Source organism: Tiliqua scincoides, chromosome 5 (genome assembly GCF_035046505.1).
Source record: "Tiliqua scincoides isolate rTilSci1 chromosome 5, rTilSci1.hap2, whole genome shotgun sequence".
NCBI classification, from domain to species: Eukaryota; Metazoa; Chordata; class Lepidosauria; order Squamata; family Scincidae; genus Tiliqua; species Tiliqua scincoides.
The window spans coordinates 44749296-44760397 of record NC_089825.1 but is presented as its reverse complement, the minus strand read 5'-3'; the positions used below and the strand labels follow the sequence as shown (position 1 = coordinate 44760397).

Genomic DNA, 11102 nt, shown 5'->3' with positions numbered 1-11102 from the left:
ATACAATTTCTAAACTTCTAACTGCAACCCATCTCTCCCCCCCCCCCCGAAACCCTGCAGCTCACCAGACGTGTTTCTGTTCAATAAATTAGTCTGTATTTACATGGTTCAAAGTTAAGTTTTTATTTGGTTTTAAATTAAAAAAATAAATTTCATTATTAAAGAGTGGAATGAGTCTAAACTAATGTTTACATATTAGTTCACTTGGTTTAGAATACCACCAGAGAGAAACAATAAAGGTGTACTGTATCACCCCAAACAGAAATCTTTTGTTAGAAAGTTTGACAGTGGTATAATTCAGCTTAATTGGAAAAAGTCTTATACGTTTACAACGCATAGTAGAAGTAAACATCTGGCATTCGTGCTACCCACATCTATGTTTCTGCCTTGAAGTCCATCACTGTGTTCAGGGCACTACACCACAGTGCTAATATCATCAGCTTCCTCTGGTTTCTTTTGCCTGCTTGGCAGGGATTTCAAGTACTCAAGGTGCCTGCGTGCATCCTCTTGATTTTGCCGCACGTAATAGACTACGTAGGAGATCACCATGGTGAACCAGCCAAACATGGTGACCAGCATGGCATAATCAGTAGTCTTTTTAGGAAGATTGCAGAGGTCGGTATCAACAGCATTGAGGAACGGCCTCCCGGCATGTTCGTCTATGTCTGAAGTCTTACAGATGACACTGTTGGCTGTTTCATGATTGGATGCCATGCTCCTCAGGACCTGCTGCAGAGTGCAGTCGCAGTGCCAAGGATTGTTTGCAATCCTTGCTCTGGCCTTTAAGTTATTGAACGCATTTTTGTGCACACTTTTAATCCGGTTGTCTGACAAGTCCAGCATCTGCAAGGTTTCCGCCACTCCTTTGAATGAGTGTTCATCTATAAACTCAATAATGTTTTTGGATAAGTTCAGGACTTTCAATTGGTGCAAGTCCTTGAAAATTTCGTTGGGGATGGAGGTTATCTGATTGGAATCTAAATAAAGTAAGACTGTCTCAGGAGGAAGATCTCTGGGTATTTCCTTGAGGTTGGCGTTGCTGCAGCTGACATTTAAACCTCCAGAATGGGAACAAAGGCAACCTTTGGGGCACATACTGGCAGAATGAAAGCACAGTATCATGAGGACAAAGCTTTGTAAGAGCAGACACATGGAGAGGGAGCGAGTTAACCACAGGTCTACCAAATGCATGCTGGGATGTCAGCATAATCACACGGCCATTTCTCATTTACTCAACAGTGGTGGCAAAGGATCTCGGGCAGAAAACTGCAACCTCATTCTCTGCAGTGGTGTCATTCAAGAATGTATTAATGTGTAGACTTCCTCATGATTATTCCTGAAAATTAAAAAAAAAGAAAAAAAGAAAAAATACTCAGGCTAGAAAAGCCACTCCGAAAGGCCACAAATACAGTTTATTATTTTCCTTAAGAACATTTGTACACTGCTTTTAACAAAAATGTTCACACTATGGTTTACATATCATAGCATTTTAATTGGAGAGCATGGTGGATGAGTCTATTTTTTTCTTAAGGTACAATGGGATTGACGTGGCATTCTCCCGTTAGTACCAGTTTAATGGTTGTCTTTAAGAGAACACACATCACACAGTTCCAATATCCCAGTTCTTGAGAGAGTAGGTTCCTTTTTTTAAACTCAGGCTTTCTAGAACAATGGTAATAAAACTTAATTACTTTCTTCCTTTTGCAGTAGCAGACGCATTAATAAGATTTACAGTGGGACTCCAGCCCCAGTAACAAATTAGGCAAGCATTTTTGTGCTTAATGACCTTGCAACAAAGTATTCCATCTAGCTTTAAATCCAAATTAAACTATTTAACAGCAGCAGAATTTTTACAAGAAGGATACACTCATTATCAAGACAGTTTAAACCAAATATTGCTGGATGCCAAGGCACAACTGCAACTTTCCTTCTTCAGTTTCTCACAAACCTCCCTTTGCTTTGAATATCGACATTGTATCACAAGGAATTTTGCTTCATGACTGCAGCAAGGACTTGAGATAAAATGTAATGAACACTCTTAAGTTTTATTTCGAATGACATCAGAAATAAAACATATAAGGTGGAAGTGCTTGCATAGATCATAGGGAACAAACACAAATGAATCTATTCTGGCTTTTAAAGTATCTTTGGAGAAACTTAAGTATCCAAGTAGTTTTTCCTCAACTAACAGTGACCCCAACACAAAGGCAGACTGCAATCATACAAGACAAAAGATAAAAGCTCTTGCAATACAACCTCTTTGTCCTCCTTCATTGTTAGGAATTCAGTTTTATGGTCATGGAAGGTTCATTTATCTTTATTTTTTTTCCTTTTTATGTAGCAGCTCAGAAATTTGCACAGCTTCCAAGTTTTATTTACATATAAATGAGTCTTATTTGAACTTATAGAGAAGTTGCTGCTAATTGAATTTCTGTATTGCAAGATGTATGAAATTCCATAGGAAAAGTATGAAATCTGAATCAGACACTTTTGTCTGCCACTGGGGGAACTCACACATCATCTGTCCTCTTAACTGAAAAACTGGCTGTAGTAACTGGCTGTAGTATCAAGCCTTTCATTAGGGCATGAAAAAATATACATCAGAGAATCCCAGCTCAGACATTAAGACAGCTTTGACGAGTTATATCATTTCACCCTAACAGTGTAATCCTACGCACATCTACTCAGAAGTAAGTTCCATTATATTCAGTGGGATTTACTCCCAGAAAAGCAGGTATAGGATTGCAGCCCAAGTTTCCCAACTTTAAAATGAGAACAGCAATGACTCAGCCTGAAAGACAATTACTGAAAATCAAAAATGAAAGAAACCCAGCGAGCTGAAAGTGCTATATTATTTATGGCCCAATCCTATTCATTCTCAGTGCCAGCAGAACATGTGTTCCACTGGCACGTGATGTCATAAGAGTGGCATAAATCGCTTTGTGATAGTATTACTAGCTAGCACCAGCACAAGGCCAGAGACTTCCTGGACATGCCAGTGGAGCAAAGGATGCCTGCCAGACCAGGTAAGTCCAGCACAGGGGCAGGGGAGGGTGGGGGGTGGAATGGGAAGGAGATGGGATGGAATGGGCAGATCAGGCCCAGGACAAGGGGTGGGATTGGTGACACCAGTACATGCCATATCCTAACCCCCTACCCAAGACTAATGCACCAGCATGGATCAACTCAGACTTGTGCCAGCAACACCACTGGCACAGGTCCAAGTTGACCCATAGTAGCTGCTCCAGCTTACCTTGGGAAGCAGGGACAAGTGTCCCCTTACCTTGAGATGACCTCCAGCAGCCAAAATTATTCCCCATAGGCTACAGCAGACTCCATGTTGGCACTGCTGCATAGCTGTGCAGGAGTTTAGTTAGGATTGGGCTGTTTGAGTTATTAGCAATTAGTGTCTTTCCCAAACACAAAAGCTGTTTGCATTGATTAGACATTGCTGAGTCTCACATTCTAGCTATTGACCAAGTAAAATAAACAAACCACACACAACATTTATGTGTCATGCTGACGTATCCCAGCAGAACACCCAAACTTTAACAGAAAAGTGCTTAAGAAAAAAAAAGTTGTGTCATGTGTTCCCACAAGTTTTTTGCTTTTTAAAGTTAAGATAGCTTATCCTAAGAACTTTCAACTCAGTTTTCTTTCTTTTTCAACACGTGATATACAATAACATAGATGATAAAACAGTTGTGTGCACATCTGACACTAAATTTGAACTGCATACTTCTTCTCATACAAAAAAGAAACTCTCTGACTTGGAATCTGAGTTTGAGAAAGTAACAAGCATCCCACCTAGACAAACAAAAATGTGGAACTGGGCATTAGGAAATTCACAATGTGGAGTAAAAAAAAAAATACTGAAGAACCTGTCAACATACCGCAGCTTTGATGCTTTGATGAGAAGCCTTGGGAGTTGACAAGGAGCCTCCTATCTGCTGATATCCTCATAAGATGCTCCTTTTGTCTGTCAAAGAGGTAGAAAGAGATCTTGCTGAATGAATCACATGGTGCCATCTCATCTCTTATGGGTGAGAGATCTTAGGGACAAAAAGAAAGAAAATGATTGTTGACAAGGTCTTGCAAAATTGTTTCTCTCATGTTAACACCGCTGTTGTCTTCTGTTCATTCCATTCATGGAACTTAACACAGCAATTGACCCCCCCCCCCAACAGAACCCTACCCTAACATTAATCATAAAGAGTGAAATAGTTCTAAATACTTTTTGAAACCAGGGATTGTGAATGAGAAAAAGGTATCAGGAGCAATACTCCTCTAGGTAAGTGAAAAGCAGTTATCAACTGATTGAGGTTAAGTACAGAAAAGTTGTTAAGAATATTTTGGGTCTATTACAGCACAACGCTATGTGTCTCTGCTCAGGAGCAAGTCCTATTCAACTCAATGGGATGGGCAGCCCAATCTTAATCCTGGAGGCACAGCTGGGCCCAGCAGTGCCAAAATGGCTACTGCTGTATCCAGCAGCACAGCTGGAGGTCTCCCCAGTGGAGGTCACTTTTGTCGCCTTTCCCCGGAGAAAGCCCCAAGCCATACAATGGAGCTTCTCAAGTCTGCACCAGCTATTTTGCTAGTGTAGACTTGGGAGCTTCCTTTGTCCCCCCCCTCCTCTCCCAGTTACTCTCCTGTCCCACCCTCCCCCCACCCTGGAATGCCTCCCCCTGCACCCAAGGCCCTCACCACTGCCTGGAGCTCTTACAGTGCTCCAGGCAGTGTTTGCTTGTTTATTTATTGGATTTTTATTCTGCCTTTCTCCCACATCAAAGGTGCTCAGGTTGGCTAACAATATCAACATAAAACAAAATGATATATATTAAAAACAAATAAAACATTAAGGGTGCAATCCTAACCCCTTATGTCAGTGCATTCCAGCACTGGCATAGCAGTTCCAATGGGACAGGTGCTGCATCCTGCAGTTGGGTGTCACTCACGGAGGCCTCCTCAAAGTAAGGGAAGGTTTGTTCCCCTACCTCAGAGCTGCACTGCCCTTATGTCAGTGTTGGAAAGCACTGACATAAGGGGTTAGGATTGCGCTCTAAAACTCGAGGATCATCACAATTCATAAAGCGCTGGACTCAACACCAACTGGCGCTGGGCTAGTGCCCGTGCAGACTCCTCTCTGGGTGTCACAGATGTGCCTTACAACACGTTTGTGACACCCAGCACCAGTGCTGGCCCATGGCAGGATTGGGCCTTTACTCCATGTAAGTGTGTATATAGGATTGCAGCCTTGAATATCTCAAAGCAAAGAGGATTCCAGTGGGAATCTTAAGTGCAATACGAACATTGGCAACAAATTTCAAGAACTCAACATTGGAGTTAGCATTTCCCTAAACAACTACCTGGATGGTTATTTGGATGAAGTTACACAGGAACTAAGGATGGATTTACAGTTTTTTTTTAATGGAGGGCTTCCCTAAAGCACTATATTTTTGTAGTAAGTTTTCAGGTTCACTTTTACAGAGGTTTGAAATTCTGTGATAAATGCTCATATTAAAAAAGAAGCACATGGTGAAAAAGGTGAACCACACCCTTGCTCCACCATATGGGTATGCATTTAATAAAACAAACAAAAATACACCAAGATATAAAACTACATGGCAAAGTTTTCCTGTAAAAATATCACTTGGACCCAGTTTCTCATTAATTCATAGGCCAGTTTTCAGATATTCTGTTTCAATAAATTCAGCAGTAGTATTTTAGGAATGAGATCTCCCAACTGAAAGCCTGCCAAGAGTCTTTTCTGACACAATTCCCACAAAGTCTCAAAATTTTTTAGTTTTAATTATCATTTCTGAAAAAAGGCAATTTCAAATAATTCAGCAGCAGCACCAAATATTTAGACGTCTGGTAATCATGCACCTGGGATGCTAAAGCACCTCTCATCTTCCCAAAATTAGCTCCTTCCTAACATCACTAACGGGAAGAGGAAAATACATCAGGGATCCATTAATCATTGTTTCCTGCATTCAGAATGATTCAAGGCACTATATACACCACTAATTTACAGCCAAGGAACCAGAAACTAAACTAAAGAAGTTTCTGTGTATTTATACATTTGTTGGCATCCTTCAGTCTTGGAAGACTATGGTATCACGCTCTGAATAGTAGTTCTGGAACAGTGTCCTCTCCAGTGCACGAAGCCTGGGTAAAGTAGATATGGAGGATAGACTGTTACCCATGCGGCAAATCCCCCCTCTCTGGAAATGGTCCAATGGAAAGGCAGAAGCCAGTATGGTTGGTTCCAGCAGCGTCGCAGGAGTTGCCAGAATGTAACTGTGTTCAGCCATGAACTGCCTCAGGGACTCCGTATGCCCACATATGTATGCATGTATGTGTACAAACATCAATCAAAACTCAGGATCTGTGTAAGTCATAGGACAGAGACCAAAAATGTAAAGTGAGAGGCCATCCTGGCCGGATAAAAACACAGGCTGATTAAAAAACAAAACAAAACAAAACATGCAGTAGAAAGGAAGCTAAAGAACTGAGTGCCCAATCCTATCTAACTTTCCAGAGCCAATGCAGCTGTGCATTGCATCTTGTGGTTGGGGGGGAGGGGCAGTCACGGAGGCATCCTCAAGGTAAGGGAAAGTTTGTTCCCTTACCTTGGGGCTACATCAGTGCTGGAAAGTTGGGTAGGATTGGCCCCTCAGTTTCTTTTAGTTTGTGTTCTTCAACAGCCCAAATAAAGTGAAAAAGATAACCAGGGTGCAGCCATAGACTAAACTGAGTAAAAAAGAACAACCTGTAGGTCACAGAGATACAAAGACTATACAATGGATAAGCTGGCAGTGGTGGGGATGGCTGCTATCACAGTAAAAATATATTGATTAAATTACACAGGTTGAGTTCATATGTAATGCTAAACCATAGTTAACAGCCCAATCCAACCTAAATCCCAGTACAGCAATGCAACAGCGCTGGAGCAGGGTATGCTGCATTCCACAGGGGATTTTTGGCTGCTGGACATTGGCGCAAGGGATCATTTGTTGAACCAGCAGCTACAACAGCTAAACTTGGACCTGGGTTAAGTCCCAGCAGCTGCAACAATATCACTGGAGCCAGTCCACATTGATCCTTGCAAGCGAATTAGGCCTAGGAAGGGCCTCAGAATTTGGTGCACACTGCTGCCACTGATCCTACCCCCTCCCGGGCCTGATCTGCCCAATCTCTCCCCTGTTCCACCCTCCCCCTGCTCCATTCAGCCCCTTCCCCTCTCCTATGAACTGGATTTACCTGCTTTAGTGGGCACGTGTCACTCCACCAGCGAGAAGATTCCATCCTTCCACCGGTAAGATTCCACCGATATGTCTGGGCCTTGAACTGTTGCAAACCGCTTTATGGCACTTTCACAGTAGCATACACCGGTGGGGCGTACATTCTGCTGATGCAGGCCCTTGATAGGATTGAACTGTAGATCTTTACTATTGCTAGCACTAAATTCTAGTTCACCTTTTCCACCACCTCTACATATCCAAGGGTAGGAAACAAACTGATTTGTCATTGCATCTGAACTTTGCAAAAGTTCTTTAACCAGTTTGTTAAGTTTAGTTTCTTTAACCAGTTTGTTAAGTTTAGTTTCTTTAACCAGTTTGTTAAGAAGTCAGGACATCACATCACAATATCAAACTAGGATTGTGTCAATAAAGCACATTTGCATATTTGCACAATGTATTCTGCTTTTGCAAACTAAATTTATTTGCCTTTCAGGATTACGGTTTTTCTCCTATACTAAAGTACTACTCCTGACTCCAGTCTGAAGAGACTGCTAGCCTATTCCCCACGACCACCACATGACCCTTTAAATTTTGACAGAAACAGTATGATGTATTAATTCCTAGACTGAGAAATAAATAAACCACAAGAAATTATTAAATTCTGATAGGTGAATTGGAATGCTTGGTTCTATATTATGTCTTAATGAAACCTTACTGTAATTAAGATAGTCAAAACAATGAACTATATAAGTATGACAAAGCAGACCTTGCTGTTAAAAGAAATGAGAGAATTTTGATGCAAAATATTTTAGAATTGTACCAGAGAATATTTTTCAGAAATATATTACGTGACTTGAGTATAGAAATATAACAGTAAAAATGTACACCAACATCAAATCACAACAATGAATGATTCCGAAATGTTAAATTAGAAAGCCTGAAACTGCAACAGGCACAATGGAAATGGAAATTTTCAAATTATCCTATTCACTGGCAAAATAGCACCTCCGAAGAATGCAGTTATAAGACTGCTAGGTGTTGTATCATAATATAGCAAACAGCCATGGAACCCCCCCCCCAAAAGGGGGGAACAATTCCAGGTTCAGCATGCCATCTCTAAAAGAGGTAACCGCAGTTGAACTGTTGGTAACAAGTACCATGATGCAATTAAATCCAACACTCTCCCAGGAAGCAAACTGCAAAGCAAACAACCCCAGGAGTTAAGATAACATTTCCGAAAAGGGAACAATAAAAGACTAGTACGTGGTCCCCAAACTCCAGTCAGAAAGAAGCTAATAGAGACAGCGCAAAACATATGAGCTGCAGGAGAGGGTAGTTAAGAACACCAAAACTAGAGCTCAGGGAAGACGTATGCCCCAAATTCACTAATTTAGTTTTTAAATATACAATTCATTCCGTTCTGAGACTGCTTCACCGTTATTTTGAAGAATTACATTTTTAAAAAGGCACATTCCAAAAGTCAAAAAACCCAGAAAACTGAATGAACAACAGCCCAGTCATAAGCATGACTACTCAGAAGTAGAGAGTGTCCCAAGGAAAGTGTGCACAGAATTGCAGCCTATGTTTACAAAGGATACTGCAAAATTCATGGAAGTATCTCAGTTTGGAACTGCTAAGTAAAAAGGAGACAATTCAACAACTAAACTGAGATTTTGCTGCAGAAAATGTTGAATACCACCAATTGACCAATCAAAAGACTATTCACTCTGAATCAAAAGACCAATCAAAAGACTGATGTGATAAAAAACTGCTACCAGGACTGCATAGTATTCATCTTCTGAATGACTACAACTAAAATTCAAAAAACATGGTATCAAATCTGATATAAAGCTCTGTACAACAGGACTTAGAAAAGGCAAATGTTTTCTAATGCTCTCAATCTTTAAAAAAGACCTCTGTTACATGATCATGAGATACCTGATAGTTTCTCACAGAATGCCATGATTTTTTTTAGGGTGACTAATAGTTCACCCTATTCTCATCTCATGAGAACAGAGAATCCTTTAGAAGAGACCCTGATGCTGGGAAAAATCAAAGGCAAAAGGAGAAGGGAACGGCAGAGGATGAGATGGTTAGATAGTGTCACCAAAGCACTGAACATGGACAAAGACAGGGGGGCCTGGCGTGCTGTGGTCCAAGGGGTCACGAAGAGTCGGACACAACTTAACGACATAACTATACTATAACTGTTCAATCTTATCCACCATCACCACCCCACTGGTGTGAAAAACGGAGGCTCTGTATCCAGTGGGGGGATTGGGAGGCTTCGGAAGTGAAATGGGATTTAAGTCCCCTTGAACCTCTCCAAGCCTCCCACTCTGCACTGGAACTCCTCAGACCTGCACCAGCAAAATTGCTGGCACAAATCCAAGGGGGTGGGGGAACTGCAGAGAAGGTAGATAGGATCAGCATGTGCCATTACCACCAGATCAACCCCTCTCACAGCCTTTCTGCCCCGTTATGACCCTCTCCCCAACCTGTCTGGCCCCCTCCCTGCCACTGCCTTACTGGCTCTGGCGGGTGTAGGCAGCTCTGACAACAGACTGCCTCCTGTGACAGTGCTCCCAAAATTGCCACTGTGTGCTCCATCAGCAGCCATTTTGCAACGGCAGAACTCACGCCCATTTTCTTAAAAGGCTGCGCGTTACAACCTAACAGACTGGGCTGTGACATACACTTTTTAAAAGTCAGGTACCAATTATGTTGAATACAAAATACACAGAAGCAATGTAACTCATGGACGACAACCACATACCTCGGTTGCCAAAAGACTGATATACACAAGGAGAAACGCGACCTTTACTGTGCCTGCTTTGTGTGCATTCAGTATTCACTATAAAAGGTGGAATAAGATGCAATTCCTTCAGCATACATGGTTTTCACACCTCCTCAGCACTAAACCGCTTCCACTTTTCCAGACAGAAAATAATGACCATGGTATTGTTGTTTATCTCAGGATGAAAGCAGAGGGGGGAAAAAGAGCCTCAGAATCTCCATGAGGTTCTATTCATCACTTTCAACTTGCCTCACTCTCATCTTAACCATGTAAATAAATTAAATACTGAAGAGGGTTAAGAGGCTGCTACTGGAATACAGTTGAAAACAGACGTGCTACCTACATAAACTACATGCTGAGGTACTGAAGTAACAAACTTTAATGGAATTGATACTCATAGAGATAAACACAATATGCTCCTCATGCTGAACAATCTCCTGGAGATCTCTGAAAGCATTGGGTGTCATTTTAAAGCTAGAAAAAGGTTTTTGTTGTTGTTGAATGCAGAAATATTTGTTGCCTAATTTTTTTTTTTTAAGTTTACAGCTTAAATATTGATAGAGAGTTACAAACTTGATATTCTCCATCACTTGACTTTGTAAAACTACAAGTTCACAGTACAGGTCCAGCCTATTTATACACAGATTTGACTCAACACGAATGGCTCCCTGCAAACGAGAAGGAATGTGCTGATCCCTGGAGAAGGTGAAAATGCACCCCTTTAAAATCAGTTTAAAAAACTGAACAGTCCTTTAACAGTAGCCTCCTTAATGAGAGAGAGGGGGGGGGGCAGCTGGCTGACAATCCATCAATCTTCTCTCTGCAGGCGACCCCTCCCTTCCCCCTGAGCACATGAAAGAAAGGTGATCACTTTGCATTGGTGAAGGGAGGGGTCCTATTGAAGCCTTTCTAAGCACTTTGAGAGAGACGATTGCTGGATTGTTGCTGGATTGTCCTCTTAATGACAATATCTTATCACAAAGGTCAGCAAGGAACCCACGAAAATAATGAGGAGTAATTTCCTGTAATTTCAGAAGAGGAGTGGTGTGCACTGAGCA

General features: G+C 41.5%; 1 protein-coding gene across 1 annotated transcript; it reads right to left on the bottom strand.

Moving 5' to 3' along the window:
- Nucleotides 1-237: 237 nt before the first annotated feature.
- On the bottom strand, nucleotides 238-1191 carry LRRC3B (leucine rich repeat containing 3B). Its single transcript, XM_066631207.1, has one exon. The coding sequence runs from the start codon at nucleotides 1189-1191 to the stop codon at nucleotides 415-417; it is 777 nt and encodes a 258-aa protein (XP_066487304.1). The 3' UTR covers nucleotides 238-414.
- Between the last annotated feature and the right edge of the window lie 9911 nt (nucleotides 1192-11102).